General features: G+C 62.5%; 1 protein-coding gene and 1 non-coding gene across 2 annotated transcripts; one reads left to right on the top strand and one right to left on the bottom strand.

The window, feature by feature from the left end:
* Positions 1-128: 128 nt before the first annotated feature.
* On the top strand, positions 129-13817 carry DNMT3L (DNA methyltransferase 3 like). Its single transcript, XM_053904044.1, has 13 exons — positions 129-207; positions 652-750; positions 925-969; positions 1501-1580; positions 1832-1944; positions 2573-2744; positions 4872-4959; positions 6052-6140; positions 8628-8703; positions 9057-9196; positions 11448-11539; positions 13326-13328; positions 13418-13817. The coding sequence occupies exons 1-13, from the start codon at positions 129-131 to the stop codon at positions 13581-13583; spliced, it is 1242 nt and encodes a 413-aa protein (XP_053760019.1). The 3' UTR covers positions 13584-13817.
* Positions 10233-10317, bottom strand: TRNAR-UCG (transfer RNA arginine (anticodon UCG)). Its single transcript has one exon. It is a non-coding gene; the product is annotated as a tRNA-Arg (tRNA).
* Positions 13818-18481: the final 4664 nt, after the last annotated feature.

The raw sequence follows: 18481 nt of genomic DNA on the forward strand, positions 1-18481 counted from the left end.
ACGTGGCAACCTTGCGCGCCCCCGCTCCCTCCGACAGTGCTCCTCTGCGGGTCCTGTACCTGTGGCCCCCAGTCCTTCCACCCCACCTGTCTCCTGCTGCTTTCTGGGGAGCCCCTTTCCCTGCGTTCATGGCCCTGTCCCCGCAAGGGACTGTGAGCGTGGAGACCCTGGATGTCTCAGACCCTGACCCGCCAGAGGCGAGCTCCTGTAAGCCCTCTCTGCTCCTCCCAGCCTCAGGCCGGGTGGCCTCCGGGGAGACCACCAGCTGTGGTCTGGGGGACGCCGTGGGAGGAGAGAGCATGGGGGTATCCAAGGGACCCACGGGGGGCCTCCATCGCCCCACCCCTCCCAAGGCCCCCTGTCCTCCCCTTTGTGGGGAGAAGCCCACCTAGCCCACACTGTGGCGGGGGCCTGGGCAGGGAGGGACGCCGCGGGGAACACACTGAGCCCCCGTCCAGATCGGCGCTCACCATAGGTCCTCCTGGCCCTGGGTCCTGGGTCCCCTGGGTCCAGAGGGAAAGGTGTCACCAAAGGAGGCGGGCGGGGCCTGAGTTGGGGCCAGGGGCTCCCAGGCAGCAGCCGACAGGCCGTTTTCCCCCTCTGTTTGTACGCGTCCTGTTTGCCCATGGGTCTCCACGGCGGTGGCCCCAGTCCCGGAGCCAGAGGCAGAGCACCACACGGACATCATCCTGCTGGGCTCCAGCGAGCCTTCAGAGCTGTCATCCCCCGCTTCCCCAGGGCCCAGCAGAGGTGAGGTGTCTTCCCTTAGGAGGTCAGCCCCAGGCCTGGCGGTGTCTGAGGCCCCAGGCTTCTGGAATAGTCACACCTCATTCACGAGCCCCCTCCACTCCTCTGACATCACGTCTGGGCCAGGTTTACATTAGAAAAAGGAGAGGGAAGGATCCCCTTTTGTTTCCTTTTCAGAGCTCATTGCATATGAAGTCAAGGTCAACGAGAGGAACATAGAAGGTGAGCCCTTGCCCAGCCGAGGGGGAGCAGCTCTGGAAAGACTCAGGCGCGGGGAGCCCACCCTGGTGTCTCCCAGATACTTAGAGTTGTGCAGCCAGTTTTAGGGCCTTTTCAACACCCTTGAGAGAGACCCTGTTCCCATTAACAGTCCCTCCCCACCCCTGCTGCTGCCTCCCCTTTTCAACCACTTTCTTTCCCTATGGATTTGCCTGTTGTGGATTCCTTGGGTTTCCACACGCAGTTCAGGATCAGTTCGTCAATTTTTGCCAAAAAAACACAAAACATTGGGGATTTTGAGAGGGGTCTGGGGGCCCTCTGGGGAGGCCTGGCCTTCAACTGCGGTGTCTTCTGACCCGTTACCCAAGGTACCCAAGGTACCTGCCCACCTCTTTAGATCTTTCAATTCTGTCCACGGTGTTCTGTGGTTTTCATTGTACGGGGCCTGCTCTCCCCTTGTTACATTTATTCCTAAACCTGTTGCTCTGCTTGCTGGTGTCGTGACACGTGTTGCACTGTGGGTGCCCACCTTAGACATCTGCATCTGCTGTGGAAGTTTCCAGGTGCACACGCAGCACCCTTTGTTTGAGGGAGGGATGTGCGCTCCGTGCAAGGTAAGCGGGGTGGTGGGGCGGCTGGGAGGCAGGGAGCCTGGGGAGGCTGGGGTGGCAGGACAGGGGGGGAGGCCGGGAGGCAGGGAGCCTGGGGAGGTGGGGAGGCTGGGAGGCTGGGCAGCAGGGAGGTGGGGAGGGGGGAGGCCGGGGCAGGGGGGAGGCTGGGGCAGCGGAGAGGCAGGCAGGGAGGCTGGGAGGCGGGGAGCCCGGGGAACCGAGGAGGCACCGGCCAGGCTCTGCCCCTTGCCAAGGACAAGTTCCTGGGCCGCCTGTTCCTGTATGACGATGACGGGTACCAGTCCTACTGCTCTGTCTGCTGCTCCGGGGACACGCTGCTCATCTGTGAGAACCCCGACTGTACCCGGTGAGCCTGGGGGCAGCCCCGGGGCAGGTGCCACCACCCACCGCCCAGGCATCTCCGTCCTCGGGCTCCTTGTCCCAGAGTGTGGAGGACGTCCCCTCAAGACGAGTTCCCCCCGAGCTTCCCGTTTCCATCCCAAATATTTTGTTCGGTGTAGAGCCTTCACACGCGGGAGGCGGGGCATCGAGAGATTTGTGTTCCTGAGTTTTCTCTTTATTATCGTCACCGCCAGGATGGGCGGCACCCTCAGCGGGGACGGGGAAGCGAGGGCTGGTGGTCACAGGCAGGGGCCGGGCAGGGCCAGTTCCCCGTGGAGCTCCAGCACCCGTGGTACTTAATCTCCCTCCTCCCAAATCTGTCCCTCCCCACCCCCCAGCTGGCGTCCTTGACCCCGACTTCCTGCAGGCTCTGGAGGTGGGGAAGACGGGCGGCCCCCCACCTCACCGACGGCAGATGGCTCCCTCCTGCCCCTCGAGGTCCCTGAGACGGACTGGACCCCCTTTCGGGGTGACGGCTCTCCCTCGCCCCCGCCCGGTGCCCGTCAGCCTGAGGGCGGCTCCCGCCCCTCGTCCCCCTGCCTGGCGGCCAGCGGATGCCCCTTCGGTCGCTGTGATGTTCTGTTTGGCTCCAGGTGCTACTGCTTCGAGTGCGTGGACACCCTGGTGGGCCCCGGGACCTCGGGGAGAGTCCAGGCCGTGAGCAACTGGGTGTGCTTCCTGTGTCTGCCCTTTCCCCGCAGCGGCCTCCTGCGGCGGCGCAAGAAGTGGCGGGGCTGGCTGAAGGCCTTCTGCGACGGCGAGTCGGTGAGGGGCGGCGGGGGGGGGGGGGGGTGGTTGGCGACCGTCAATTTCCTCACGACGCCCACCTGCGCTGACACCGGCGATGACGGAGCCCAGGCTTCCAAGCAGACGCGCTCTTCTCATTTTCCTCTCCGGTCCCGGCTCCGCGGGGTCTAGTTTGTGGAAACGACTCTGGCCTGGCAGTTTTGCTGCTTCCGAGCAGGGGAAGGGGGACCTGGCAGGAGACGGACCCAGCACGGGTTGCCTCCAGGTCCGGCACGTGGGGACAAACACCCAGTCAGAGGGCAGGATGGGCGTGGAGTTGAGGCACAGATGTGGGGCACGGGCTCGGGGCACAGGTGTGGAGCTCAGACTTGGGGCACAGACTCAGGGCACAGGTGTGGAGCTCAGACTCGGGGCACAGGCTTGGGGCACAGGCTCGGGGCACAGGCTCGGGGCATGGAACGGAGCACAGCTGCGGGACCTCCTGTGGGAGGCCAGGAGCCGTGAGCCAGGCGGGACCTATGGGTTCATCAAAGCAGGTTGCAGTATGTCCCCCAAGACCTAACACCTGGTACCCGTGAATGTGGCTGATGCTGGAACCAGGGCCTTTGCAGATGAGGTCTTCCTGGATGGGGTGAGGCAGGAGGACAGGTGTCAGAGGGAAAGCAGAGAGGGATGGAGACATCCGGGGGGAGGCTGGCCACACGATACTGCCAGAGGGGCTGGAGTCCAGCCCAGGACTGCGGCCAGTACAGGGGATGCTCGGGGGAGGCAGGAGGACCCTCCCTGCGAGCCCCCAGAGGGAGCCAGACCCGCCACACCTGGACCTGGGACTTCTGGTGTCCACATAGAAATGCGGTAGTGGTTTTGTGCCACTGTTTATATTCACTGTTAGGGCAGCCCCGGGAAACTAAGGCTCGAGAGGGACCACCCCGGGTAAGCGGGTGCCGCGTGGGGCCCACACATAGGTCTGCAGAACTAGGGATCCCCCTGGGCCTCTCAGCCTCCTGCCCCCGCCTCTGCCTCTCCCTCCCCCTCAGCCTCACTCTCTCCCTCAGCCTCTGGCTGCTGTTTGGTGGGAGCAGGTGGGGGGAGAGGGCCGTCCAGGCCCTGGGTGTGCCCGTGCTGGCTCTCACTGGAGGGGCGGGGGGTGCTGGAAGGGGGTGTGTGCTGACCCTGGGGCACCTCCCCACCTCCATGGGCGCCCCTCTCTCCTGGAGCCAGGACTGCCCTCCCACCCCCCCGACCCTTCCCGGGTTCTCGGCCACCAGAGTTCTGGGGACTTGCTGGCCTCCAGGCACAGGCCCTGAGGCTGGACGGCGTGGGCCCCGTGGCTGAAGTGTGTTTATAGTGCTTTTCAGAAAAGGAGACGCAGCCTGGTAGTGCTTTTTTTTCCGCTCTATGGGTGGGGTGCGTCCCAGGAGGGGCCATGCTCCCCAGTTGTAGGAAGTCTCCTTTCATGTTCACAAGTGTCCTTAATGCCCCAGTGCTGGGGGGAGAGAGGGAGGAAGGAGCCCCCCGCCGACAGTCACAGCAGAGGGGACCAGGACGCCCCCCCGGCGCCCATCAGAGCCGCGCCTGTGCTGGACCAGCTGCCCTCCTCACGCCCACCTGCAAACTCACCAGCCCCCCAGCCCGTGGGCTCCAGCCACAGACAGGCCCTTCCCCACGTGGCTCAGGGTCTCCCACTCCGGCCCGGCCAGCGCACGCTCCTGGGGGCAGGGAGTCTGGGGTGTTTGTTTTACAAGTGGGCGTCCTGGGAGGGGTGGGGGGGTTTACCCATGGGCTTTCGGGTCCTTTGTCCTCAGCAGGCAGCCGTGAGGGCCACCAGGCGCCTTGGGGCCCACACTGAGGAAGGACAGTCGGGCGATCCCCCTGCTGTCCATATGCAGGATCCCCCAAGAGATCCAGAGGAAGTGCTTCCTCTTGGGATAGAATTTTCTTCCTCTGCGATCAGGAAAAGCCCCTTGCACCTGCCTTCCCTGTGTTAGAAATGGCCCGGCCTGGGGGGGCCAGCCTGCCCTGAAGGCGCGTTCAGGGGTGTCTCCCCTGGTGGGGAATTGCCTCTGCTGGGGCAGAAAGAATTTTCCCTGGGCCTCACGGGCTCTGCAACCGGGCCACGGTGAGAACTGCGTTTTCTTTCGATAGGAGAACACGCTGGAGACCTACAAAACGGTGCCCGTGTGGAAGAGGGAGCCGGTCCGGGTGCTGTCCCTGTTTGGGGACATCAGGAACGGTGAGTGCAGTGAGGTCACGCCGGACCCGCGACGGTCTGCCCCCAGGGAGGTCCGCGGGGGACCCGGTGTGTTCAGGCGGCTGGCAGGAAGGGAAGGGCACGAGAGAGCAGCGGGAGCTCACTCCTTCAGAATTGCCGACAGGACAGAAAATGCAGGAAGCAAGTATGGATGCGAGATGCCACCAAGCAGAGCTGCGGGGCCCAGGCTTTGTGCAGAGGGCAGCAGTCCAGGCCAGGCCCTGCCCGTGGCCACCCCACACACCTGACCACCCGCAGGGCTCCCTGCCCCTCCCTCTACCCAAATGTCCCAGCCTGTGCAGGCCGGCCACGTGATGCGTCCCAGCCTTGTCCTGCCCATCCCCACCCCCGGGGCCCTTCGCGGACCCCCACCTGCTGGTGCCTTGGAAATCCTGTGGATGCTTCCGGGCCCAGCAGACCTAAGAATCCATGAAAACACTCCTTAGTCTCTGGCCAGATAGAATCGGGACGTGCCCCACTTCCTGCACTGTGCCACCGCGAGCCTCGCGAACCGTGGTCACAGCGGCCCCGCGTGCACCTGTGCTGCCGACGGGGTGTCCGCGAGACATGGGGGGCAAAGCCTGCCGGCTGAAGGGGCGCAGGAGTCACGACCCCAGGCCACCCCGGCCTGCGTCTCCCCACCCAGACCACGCGTCCCTTACTCCCGTTTGTAAGGTCCTTTCTGAACTCGCCTTCCCGCCCCCAGGCCGAGGACTCTCCGAGGCTGTGACGGGGAGCCTGCAGGTCATGCCCGCCGGGTCACACAGCCAGGCTGGGTGACCTCAGCGTGGACACCACGGCCTGGCGGATTTCCTAACCCAGAGACGACACAGCAGCCCACGAAGGCCTGGTTTTGCAACCAATTGCCTGACTTTCTTAAATCCATACTCAGCGGAGTTGGCTGCTTAGCGGTAGCGAACGGGACCTTCATCCTTCCTGCCGGTGCCCTGTCCTTGAAAAGACAGAGTTGGCTCATTAAGACAGAGACATGTTGTCTAATCAACCCTTGGCCTTTGGGTCTGTGTGGGGCCAACGTCGACGCCACCCTTCTGAGCCCTATTTCTCCCCGCGCAGAACTAACGAGTTTGGGCTTCTTGGAACCTGGTTCTGACCCAGGAAGACTGAAACACTTAGAGGACGCCACCGATGTAGTGAGGAGGGACGTAAGTACCGTGGGGTGCCTCCAGATGCCAAGATGAGGGCACACGTGCAAGACCCCCACGGGTGCTTGCGGGGGTCGGGGTCCCCGAGCCAGGGTGTGCGTGGGGGGCCCGCAGGCAGTGGGGGAGGCGAGAGGGGTGTTTTCGCGGCCCCCACGCCGCCCCACGGCCCAGAGCGATGGGCCAGAACTCTGGTTCTTGTGGTTGTCATCCAGGGGCCCGATCCCAACACAGACGGGATGAAACGCCACCTGCCCCTTCAGATAAAATCGTGAACTGAACGGTCACTGTTTGGGGGCATTCTCCAAACACAGCCTGGAATGTTCTGGTTCCCTTGAAGGCTGTTTCCTGCTGTCCCGGACAGTGACCTTGGAGGAAGTGCCTAAAAAGTGACTCACTGGCATCCAGCTGGGCCAGGAGCCCTTGGCGACGGATGGCAAGGGTCTGGGAAGCCTCCTCCTGGTGGTCCTGGGACAGGAGGACCCGGTCCTTCGGTCTCTGGGCCCAGGAGAGAGGATTAGAGCCCATCGTCCTGAGAGCCACTAACCGTGGGCAGAGGGTCTGGGGCCAGGAGTGCTGGCCGTGGAAGGGGCCACAAGGAGGGGGCCGACGTGGGGGTTCTGTTCTGCCAGGGGCCGGCCAGGTCCTCACCTCTCTGCTCCCCGTGGGGCCTGGGAGCCTGTGGTCCAGGGGGCTAGCGCCCCGCTCTGGCCATGCCTGGAGAAGCCCCACAGCCTCGTCCCACCGAGGGCTCCCCTGCCCGGAGGCCCCGAGGACAGGTCTCTCCGTGGGACAGGGCACACCTGAACCTCATGACCTTAAACTTCATCACCATGGGCCTCATCCAAGATCCCACACGCTGCCCTCACCCCAACCCCTTGAGAGGACCGACCATTTCGAGAATCTGTCCTGCAGGCACGCCCATCCTGCCTCCTCTCCCGCCCCCGGGACCAGAGTCCGCCCTCACGGGGCAAGGCAGGGTGTGGAACGTGACGGTGACACAGGCCTCCCCTATAGCGGGGCTGCAGGGGACACCAGGGCACCGCCCTGCATGCCAGCTGTGGCTCCCAGACACCCCGTCTTCCTTAGAGAGGCCCACTGCCAACAGCAATGGGCACCCCCTGTCATCCGCAGCAAAACGGGGCCCCTGTTTTCTCAGCGATAACCTGGCCTCTATTAGCAAATAGGAACGTGTCACACCCCCTATGACAGCAATGTGGGACCTCTATTTCTGATCGTGACACTGGAAACCTGTTTATTGTAGCCGTGTGTGACACCCGTGAGTGACACTGTTACCACAGTAATCACGACTCAGGTGCGTGCAGCATCTCTGAGCGCCCCCACACCACGCCTCCTGACCTCACCTCTTTCCACGAGGCCTGTGACACGGGCTGTGCCCTTGCAGCCCCTCCTAGAGACGGGGGGTGGCCGGCTCCCACCTCCTCCTGGCCGTGGGTTTCTGTTCCAGCCCAGAGTGGGGGGCAGACAGCTTGGGAGGGGGGGACCGCGTGTTCCCTCCAAGACTCCGGTGTCTTCTCCGTGAGCTGCTTCATGGCAGCACGTACTGGGGGCCAGCGGGTGGGTGACTGCGGGGGTGCTGGTCTGGGACCGCCCGCCCGTGCTCGCCTCCTTGCCCCCCCTCCCCGACCACCCTGCCTGGACAGCACCTTCGCGCCTTTGCTCCGGTCACTAGGCCGTGACGGAGGCCGGTGCCCAGACGCCCCCAGTAGCTCTCGGGGACACGGGAAGGTTGCCGGAGGAGGCACAGGCTCGGGGGCTCACCGAGGGATGGGGGCTTTGGTTACGCGGTCTGGGGGACGGCCCGGGGAAGGGGGTCTGCCCTGGGGCAGGAGCCGTCGGAAAAACCAGCGATCCAGCACCTGGGTCTCTGTTAATGTTCCTTTAGTAGAAAGACGCGGGCTTACGGTTGTCATTAACGGGAGTCCCTCGGGTCCTGCAGGAGAGGGGCACGTGGGTCACTGTGGTTCCGGAGCATCCTCGTTGGCTCAGGCACGGTTGGAGGGGCGGCTTCCTCCCCCCGCCCGCAGTGACCGGCTGACTGTGGGCCGGTCAGGGAAGGCTGTGGCCCCGCTGTCCGCTCCCGGCTGTCACGTCAGGCGCACGTCATATTCCGGCAAAGCACAGGAAACGCGTGTGAATCCCGGGGTCCGCGTGCCAGCCTTCCCGGGGGCGGGTCTATGAGGCCAGCGCCTGGCACGAAGGGCTCGCCTCACGTTCCAAGTGCCCTGCGGGGGGCTGGCCTCCCCTCGGGTGACGGAGGCCGGGCTCCGTGCGTCCCTGAGGCCAGTGGCGGCTGTGACCTGGGGGGGTGTCACTGCTCCCGCCAGGGCGCTGTGGGGGCTCGGCCTCATCGCAAGCCACTCACCTGGACGCACAGGTGCCTGCTGCGGTGGGGGCCGCTCGGTGCCCGGGAGCCACCTGCCAAAACAGGCCGTCCCCACCTGCCTTCTGTGTGCCTGTGTCCTGCAGGTGGAAGGATGGGGCCCGTTCGACCTCGTGTACGGCTCCACGCCCCCCGTCGGCCACGCCTGTGACCATCCTCCGGGTAAGAGACCGAGGTCTGCGCGCGTTCCCTGGCCGTCTGGTCCCCAAACCCGTTTGCACGCCCCGCCCTCGGTGCTCTGCGTCCCTGTAGCAGGTGCTCCGAGTGGGGTCGTTGGCGGGAGGACGCGCACGTGTGCTCCCCACGCCGTTTTCACTGCCCTGTCCCCTCATAATGGGGGGGGGGGCGGTCTGCATTCAGGCCACAGCGACCGGGGCCCTTGAGGCTCAGCTGCTCTGGCGGGGACAGGCCTGCCCCGGGGAGAGGCGGGCGCCGGGTCCGGGCAGTCACCGCCGCGCCCCTCTGCCGCGACCCCATGGGCAGAGCCCACACGCACCCGGACGCCCCTCCCCCAGTGTGGTACCTGCTCCAGTTCCACCGCGTCCTGCAGTACGCGAGGCCCCGGCCGGCCCGCCAGCAGCCCTTCTTCTGGATGTTCGTGGACAATCTGGTGCTGACCCAAGAGGACCGGACCGTAGCCACTCGCTTCCTGGAGGTACGTGCCGCGCTGCGGTCCGGGGGCCGGTCCGGGGGCCTCCCCGGGACAGGTCGGCTTCCTCGGAGCCCGGCCCCTGAGCCTCCTTTTCACCCGGTTCGCGGGGGTCACCGCGCTCCCGGGGCACAGCCCCTTCAAGGTGGCCTTGGTCGGCGTGCCCTGCACGCTGCTCCCGCACTTCAGGACAGGCCAGCGTGGGGCTCTTCCTTTGAGCACACGCACGTCTCGCACACCGCACACACATCGCACGCACTGTCCCTCTGGGGCGCCGACAGCCTCGTGTCTTCTCTCCGCCGACCCGAATCCTGACCACGAGAGCAGCCGCCCTGGGCTGACTGGCTCAGGGCCCCGGCCGCAGGGCCCCCCCATGGGACAGCCCCCGGTGGGGCCTGACGCCCCCCTCTCGGGAAGTCTCCCTCATGCTGAGATGCTCACAGAGTCACGGCAGAAAGTCTCCTCGCTGCCCGCCCCGCCCCGTCCCCCTCTCCAGTCCTGTCGCCGGGGACGGTGCTTGCCCCTGCACGCAGGTGTGCAGACGCCCGCCCCGCCGCGGGCTTGAGTCACTTAGCGACCACCCTGGACGGGCCTGTTCTGGGCGGTTTTACTTTGGACGTAAAAAACGTATTTGATCTGTTCCCTAGTGGGAATGGGGTCGCTGTAGTCTTGAGGTCTAACAGACAAGCCTGCGCTGCGGGGCGTGTATGGGGACACTCGTGGGACGGTTCCAGAAGTGACACTGCTGGGCCAAGTTGTGGCGTATTCGCTGCTGCACCCACCTGCCCGGTCGGGCTGTCCCAGCCCCTAGACCCCTGCAGGGACGCAGGGCCCACAGGGTCAGGCTGTCCCATGCAGTCTCGCTGTGTTTCTGCCCGTGCGTCACCGCACCTTACGTTCTCCTAGAGTACAATCTGTGAATTATAGTTGTTTTTATTAAAAAAAATTTTTTTAATGTTTATTTATTTTGGGGGGGGAGGGGCAGAGAGAGAGGGGGAGACAGAATCCAAAACAGGCTCCAGGCCCCGAGCTGTCAGTACAGAGCCCGACGTGGGGCTCGAACCCACGGACCGTGAGATCGTGACCCGAGCCGAAGTCGGACGCTCAACCGACTGAGCCACCCAGGCGCCCCCTGTGACTTATGGTTTTAAAAGTCATTTTTACAGGGCTGAGCAAAACGTTCCCATGATTCTTCCGCTTCCCTCCGCGTCTGTGGTTATTCTCCTCGTTAGGAAGTCTGGAATTTTTAAAATAGCAACATGCCCCCCTAGAAGCTGCCAGGACCAGGTTTGAATCCTGAATCATTTATCAAAAAAAACAAAAAGAAAATCTAAGAGTAAGTGATAGCGGGTCCAGCCACAAGGTGCAGGTTCCAAGCCTGGACGCCAGTGATCCGCACACGTAGAGCCCATCAAAAATCCTGCCTTTGGATGGTTTTGCACACACGTTTGGGAGGTCACAACTGGTCACAGATCAGGATGGCCAGAAAGGGAGCGTCCCGCATTTCCTGTGACGGCTCCCGTCTCGCTGTGGAACATCGCTCCTGCTGAAGGCAGGGAAGATCTAGACATTCGGTCTCCTTCGGCTCTGGCGAGTGCCGGGCTGTCTGGTGTCTCTCTCCCGGCGAGGTGTCTGGGTCCAGGAGGAGGCTGGGGTGTCCACGGGCGGGGTGGGGGGGCCCGGGAACGGTGCACATGGGACTCTGTAGGCTCCCTGAGTCCGTGTGAGTGGGGTCAGCCTACCTTGCGTTGGGCGTCAGGGGCCAGGGGGCTTCTTGTCTCAGTTTCTCCTCTAGCCTCTCCCCCTCCCACTGGCGGAAGGCCCGTCTCCCTCCCGCCCCCTCCCCTTCCAGGGCCCTCTAGGGTCCAGGCAGCCCGCTTGGCTCCTGAAACACCGGCACTTTAGAAAACCCTTCGTTGCCAGCAAAGCCTCTTATCTTCCTGAGGCAGAAAGGCTGTTGGCTCAAAGATAAAGGACCCCTTTATCCTTCAGGGAAGTTCACCTCCGAGCTGGAGCCCGTGGGGAAGCCCTGCCCACGTGACCTCTGGGACTGGAAGGTCTGCTGGTAAAGGTTTCCCAGCGATGTCTCAGCCTCTTTCCCGCAGAGGATTTCTAGGAAATCAGATGCGAGACGTCAGCAACGGTGACTGACAGCCACAGTCTGTCTAGAAAGGTGGCCGAGGCCTGTGGGCACCGTGAGGGGCAGAGGTCGTTGCCCGGGTCACGCCAAGCCGCAGCCCAAGTCTCCCTCCCCCAGGCCGACCCCGTGACCATCCAGGACATCTGTGGCAGAACCATCCAGAACGTGAACGCCGTGCACGTGTGGAGCAACATCCCGGCCGTGAGAAGGTGCTCCCGGCGCGCCCCAGGGCCTCGGGGCGCTTGCAGTGGGGGTGGGGACGCCGGCCCAGCATAAGTCTGGGAACGTGGAGTTTTCTAGACGGAGCCATGCCCGGGCAGCCTCCATGCCCCGGTCGGGGGCTGTGTCCGGTGTGCCTCTTTTCCGCCAGATTCTGGGCTTGATCCAGGTCAGGAATGCCCGCTCCCACTTTGGGGACCTTTCCCCAGCCTCTTGCATCAAGGCTGCCTGAGGCTGTCCCCTCAGGACTTTGCAGGGCCTCCCTGGGTCCTGAGAAGAAAGTCAACTCCCGGACACCCGTCACCTGGCCCTGGAAACCACCCAGCCTTCTGGAGCTCTGCCCTGCCCTGCCCTGCCCTGCCCTGCACACGTGCACACCCACTCCCACCCACCTGCTCACACTCATTCACACACACAGCCTCACACACACTGTCACACTCACACAAGCTCACTCACAGTGCATTTCTGGCCTGTACGAACCACTCAAACACACCAGGCCTTGGGCCCTTCTCTGTTGCCAGAACATGCCTGGGACCATTCATTCTCGTGAGCATCCAGCCCCCCCCCCCCACGCCCCCTGCCCCCTCCCCTGGATAGCTTTCTGCTCCTCGGACACCCGCCCTCGCTCATCCGTCCTCATCCACACAATGTGCCCCAGAGCCCCTGAGGACACGGCCGCCTCCCTCCCCCACAGCCCACACCGTGCGGCACCTGCCCTGTGGTGAGCCAGTGTTGACGGCATCTGAGCTAAGCCACGCCTTCTGCTTCTGACAGAGAGTTTCTGGAAACTTCTATGCCCCCCCCCACCATGTCCAGCATTCCCCACATTGCAGTGTGGTGTGTGCTCGTGGCAGGAAGTGCCAAGGCTTGGCGTGTGCCAGGCCCACACCCAGGCTCCGTGTTCGGTGGAGCGGAGCGAAGCAGCTTTCCCCATGTCTTCGGAAGCGTTGAGCGTCAGGCCGCCTCCTCTCCCTGCCCTCCTCCCTCTTCCCCCCCCCCCCCCCGGAGTTCTGCCGGTGCAGGCGCCTGGTTCCCAGAATAAAGCTGGAAGCAGCGTCTTCACGTGGGCCTTTGCCTCCAGGCTCATGTCTCAGTAGCGAGGACAGAGCCTCACGCTCGCTGAGAGTGGAAGCATTGAGCTGAGACGGTTGGCAGCTGCCTGTGGATGGCCACGGCCACGGCCACGGCCACGGTCATCCCTCAGGCAGTAGGCCTGTCCCCGGGGAGGCATTTGGGGAGGGTGCTGGGATGGGCGCCGTGTGTTTCTGCCGCCTCACCTGTGGCCTTCATCCCTAACGTAAACCCAGTGATGTCCCCCGACCCTAGTGTGGGTGCTGGGCACCAAGTCCGTGAAGACTTGAGTCCTACGGGCGACATCAAATCGCAGGCCAGGGTGCACGTGATCTCCCCATGCACCTGCCCCACACACAGGGCCCCCAGCACTGGGGGCCACGGCACCCTCAGGGGACATGCGTGGTACCGTCCTGGGTCTCGGGTATAGGAAGTCCTTGGGAGTGATACACGGCGCAGTCTGGCCAACCTTGGCCGCGCAGTCCCGCCCCTTCTTGTGCACGGGTTTTCTCCATGGTGGCTCTTCACACTGAAAGTGGACTGCCGAGCTGGGCCCGGGGCTCCGGCTGCTCCCCAGAGGAGCCATCTGGTCCCCTGCTGTCCAAGGACTGCTTGTCATTCTACGCTGGCTGGAAAGCTTACGGAAGATGGGTGGGGGCTTCCAAGGATGTCTATTTCCGAGGCCTCTGGATAATCCGGTGGGAGCTCGTGCGCCCACTCACGGCGCCACCACCCCCACCCCTGGGGAGCCTGTGCGGGGCCCGGGTTGGTAATGAGCCTCCTTCTCTCCTTTGCAGCAAGCATTCCGCCCTGGTTTCCCAAGAGGCATTGTCCTCGCTGGCTCAGGACAGGCGGAGAATGAAGCCCCCCGCCCAGGGGCCAGCCAAGCTGGTGAAGAATTGTTTTCTCCCCCTGAGAGAATATTTTAAGTGTTTTTCAACAGGGCTCACTTCCTCTTTATAAATGATTCATTTTACCATGAAAAAAAAAAAAAGTCTTCCTAGAACCGGGCAACTTTCCTTGCATTGTTTCTTTTTTTTCTCTCTTCAAACTATTATTTTATTTGGCTGACTTTGGATTTCCCAAGGTGGCCTCAGACAGAGGCACCTCCTGCTCGGTGCGGTGATGCAGGGCCCGGCCCGGCCGGCCCCGCCCTTTCTCATGGGGGCGACATTCTCAGCCTCTAACCTTGGACAAGACCCTGACGTTATGAAGCATATTTGTTGCTGAAAACGTTTGTGTGTGCCGGTTGAGACGTTACAAATATATTCATTGTGGTTGTTACTGGTCATATTCTGGTGTTTTTATGTGCAAGGATAGCCTTTCTTTTATCCCGTAGGACGTGGGAGTGTGTGTGAGGAAGATAGGCAGGACAGGTTGTCACGGTGGGTGTGGCCCGTGTCCCCTGTGCACATGTGGCCCCTGTGGGTGCGTGACTGCCGCCGGCTGAGAGTGAACCCCACTCCCCCCGATTATAGCCTCACCAAACATCCCAAACCCTTGCAAAGCGTAGACTAGGACGGTTGGTAAACAAAGGGAGAAAGAGCTGAGTGGACAGCACAGAGGCCAAGGTCCGATCCCCGTTCGAGGCCTGCAGCCCACGGGTGCTCCTTAAACCAGAGGCAATTGCCCGTAGGAAGTGGGATTCCCGCTCGCCACGGGCCCCGGTGAGGACAGACGTGTTACAGGGCATCGACTCAAGCTGGCTTCAAATCACATGTAATGAATCCCAAAGGGACCTTTCCAGATTAGCCAGAAACTCCCCCAAAGTGAGGTAGACTTAATGAAACAGACCCAGCTTATCCTGGGCGTCACAACTGGGGTGAGGGGAGCCTCGGGGCCCACGCTTTGCGGAAGAAAAGTGGGGTTAAAATTGGGCCTTCTCAAGATAAAAAAAAAAAAAATACCTGGAAGGAGAATAGAAGTTGTAATGGTTAATTTTATGTTTCGACTTGGCTGGGCCACGGGGCCCAGATACTTGTTCAAACGTTATTCCGGATGCTTCTGTGAAGGTGTTTTTTGGATGAAATTGACATTTAAATTGGTGGGCTTGGAGTAAAGGAGACTGCCCTCCATAATGCGGGTGGGTGCTACCGGCTGAAGGTCTGTGTCTCCCCAAGATTTACATGTTGAAATCCTAACCCCCCAGATGGTGGTGTTGGGACATGGGGCCTTCAGGAGGGGACTCCAAAATGGGACCAGCGCCCTCATCCACGAGGCCCCAGAGGGCCCCCTCGCCCCTTCTGCCACTTGAGGCTGCACTGAAAGTGTGTGATGAGGAAGAGGGCTCTCACGTGACCCTGCAGGCCTCCTGACCTCAGACTTCCCTTCTCCAGAACCGTGAGCCACACGTTCGGGCCCTTTAGAAGCCATTCGGCGTACGATAGTGTGTTATGGCAGCCCAATCAGACTGACACGCGGGCCTCTACCGGTCCACCGAAGGCTGACTAGAGCCAGCTGACCTCCTCCGAGCAGGGGATTCTTCAGCAGGCCGCCCGCGGGCTCCCCTCCTCCCCGGGTCTCTGGACAGCCAGCGCACCCCCAAATTGTGGAATTACCAAGCCTCCATGATCCCATGAGCCCCTTCCTTGAAGTAAGTTTCCCTCTGTATATATAGGCACATCCCGTGGGTTCCGTTTCTCTAGAGTCCTGATTAATTCAGAGGCCTTCACGGAGTCCCTAGGAACCTTCTCTCCTGGGTGGACAGGAGGACAATGCTGGGCTTTGATGTCACAGGTCTTGGGTCCAGGGGCTCATTTAGCATGATCTGTAATGGAACAGAGGCCACAGGAGCCCCAGAAAAGGTGGGGAGTGGAGACCACATCATACAAGCACAGATAGGACCTTCCCGGTAGGTCAAGTTCTGGGGCCAGTCTGACAAAAATGCGAGCTCATCACAACTGTCTGGACAGGGTGAGGTGACGGGGGTGGGGGGGATTGGAGGGTGGGGAGGGGCTGACTCCAGGCTGCTTCCACCCCAGGGAACCAGTGCTGTGGGGCCAATGTGTTAGTGTCCACTTTCTTTTTCTTTTCTTTTTAATTTTTTAATGTGTATTTATTTTTGAGAGAGAGAGACAGAGTGTGAGTGGGGGAGTTGCAGGGAGAGAGGGAGACACAGAATCGGAAGCAGGCTCCAGGCTCCGAGCTGTCGGCACAGAGCCAGACGCGGGGCTCGAACCCCCAACCCGGAGGTCATGACCTGAGCTGAAGTGGGACGCTCAACCCACCAAGCCCCCCAGGCGCCCCTGGTGTGTGCTTTCTATCAGACTGCTCCCAAGTAGGGGCCCAGAGCTGCTCAAACAGCAGAACACTGTCGATCCTCAAATACCCCAAAATTCTCCAAGTATTTAATCCCACCCACAGATCCCAAAAGATGTCCCTGTCCTACTCCCTGCAGCCTGTGAATGTCACCTTATATGGCAAAAAAGATGTAGCTGACATTGTGAAATCGAGATGGGGAGCCTGTCGGGAATTACTGGTGGGGGGGGGGGCTAAATGTGATCACAAAGGTTCTTATGGGGAGAGGCAGAGGGAGACTTGACCTCATACAGAGGAGAAGGTCATGACCCTGGAGACAGAGAAGCAGCTGCAAGCCGCGGGAGCCGGGGGCCACCAAGAGCAGAAGACATGGGAAGTAGCCTCATGTCAAGTCCCCAAAGGAGCTCTGATTCCAGACCTCCAGCCTCCAGAACTTTGAGAGAATACATTTCTGTTGTTTTAAGACGCCAAGTTTTGATGATTCATTACGGCTCGCCCAGGAAACTGGCACACGCACCAGAAGGGTGGGCTCTCTGGGACCAGGGACGCCCACATGTCAACAGCAAGGCGCTGTGCCAGACCCCAAGGGAGCTGCTCGGGACAGCTGACAGGAAGCCTGGGTCTCCAGCAGCAAAGTGCAGCCTGCTCCTTCCTCGTCTGTGCCAAGGACTTCCAATTCCCAGCACGAATACAACTGCTGCTTGGTGCCCAGGGAGGCCTGGATGTTCTCTCTCTCCACTCTGTGACCGCCTGAGAAACAGGGTCACTGTCAAGGGGAAGAAAGGGAAACCTTTCCTCCACTGCAGGAAGCCTTCAGAGGAATGTTCTGTTTTTCCACTTGTCTTAAAATCCTCGTGCCATTATTGGTGTGAATGTTTTATGTGTATCCGCTCGCAATAGCCACGTATTAAGTCAGCTGCTTTTCTGAGGAAGGTGTTGTAACTGTCTCCGCTCCGCAGATGAGCAAAGGCAGGCACAGAGGAGTTAACTAACTTGTCTCAGGTCACACAGCTCCTGAACCCAACATGCATTCATCAGGCTGAGGTCCCTGAGACTGGTCTTGGGTGCGCCACTTCCCCCAGACCCGGGTCCTGCCCGGATGTCCCTTCCGACCCAGCTGCTGCTCTCCCTGCCACTCCTCTACCTGCTCAACAAACAGCGCTTCCTTGGTCCGAGTGCCCATTCTTGGCTGGCCTGGCAGCAGCACTTGACCTTCTGGGGTCTGCGGCGAGGGGTGGGGGCGCTGCTCAGAAAGCAGAACCTGGTGCCTCCCCACCAGCCACAGCACCCCTCAGCTCTGCAGATTAGCCCCTGCAAGCCCCCTCCCTCCCGCCTCCCCGCTGCCGTGGGGCACTGCCCGGGCTGCATCGAGGGCCTGCGTTTCCGGGGCCCACCCGACTGGGCACCTTCCTTGCCCTCGCCAGCGACTCCGGCGGCGATCGCACTGGGGGTGGGGGTGGGGCAACCAGACCCGCGGAGTGGGCTCCCCGGGGAGCTTCCGGAGGTGGAGCGCCACCCAGGCGTTGGCCAATCAGTGCAGCGTAGCCCGTTCCCCGCCCAATCAGAGGGAACCCCGGCGCTTGTGGGCGGGGCTGGACCCGCGAGGGCCGGGAGGTGGAGTTGCTCCCACCCGGCGCTCTCGCTCCTCACCCGCGGGCCCTCCGCTGCCAGTCGCTGCCAACCCAAGGGGCAGCAAGGCCACCCGCGTCGTGTCCCCTTCCGGACCCGCTGGGTCTGAGCCGGTGCCCTTCCCCCAGGCGTGCCCGGCTGCGCGCAGAATATGGTCCTGGCGTTCTGGTTCCGGGAATAGGAAGCGTCCTGAGACCTCTCTAGGATTTGATTCACGCCCACACCCTGCTCTCCCAGCCGTATCTTACCTTTCCTGCGGGCCCCCATCTCCCGCCCCCTTCACGACGCCGCCACACGCCGAGTTCGGACGGCCCGGCCCCTCTCCGGACACGTGAATGGAGCCCTGGCCTGGCCCCCTGGCCCTGGCTCCCCGGCTAAAACGGAGGGCGGCCCCGCTTGGCCTGGGTACGCCCTCCACCCAATTTCCCAGAGGCCCGGAAGGGGTGCAGCCCCAGAGCTTCGGGACTGCCGGCCCCGCCCCTGCCTGGCCGCGGGTCTCACCTGCAGGCTCCGCCCCTCCCTGGCCGCCCTCCCCGGCGGTCTGCCCCAGTCTCCCGGGCCCCGCTTCCTCCCTTGTTTCCCCGGGAATGTTCACTTTCCCGGGACGGCCTGTCTGGTTTTAACAGTCGGTCCTTGGCGCTCACAAAGGACCTGGCCCGCGGTGGGTGTGCGCTACATCTTTGGTGAACGGAGGACGGGCTGCTGGAGGTGGCTGGGCTCAGGGGACCCCTCCTCGTTGGCCCTCACCTCCAAAGGCCGGCCTCTGCCTCCCCATCGGGGCGCGGACGTTCTGCGCGACACCGGGGGGCAGCACTTAGCCTCCCACGGCCCCGCCAGCCCCGCCAGCCTCCCGCAGAGCCCTCGGCCGCCCTCCTCCCCGGGACCACGCACCACCCTCCCAACTCGGCGCCCAGCGGCCGGGGAGGGCTTAACTTTGTGGAGCCTGTGACTGAGCTTCCGTTTTTCCGAGCCCC

The sequence above is a fragment of the Panthera pardus genome, unplaced genomic scaffold (genome assembly GCF_024362965.1).
Source record: "Panthera pardus isolate Hobbes unplaced genomic scaffold, ASM2436296v1 HiC_scaffold_16, whole genome shotgun sequence".
Classification (NCBI taxonomy): Eukaryota; Metazoa; Chordata; class Mammalia; order Carnivora; family Felidae; genus Panthera; species Panthera pardus.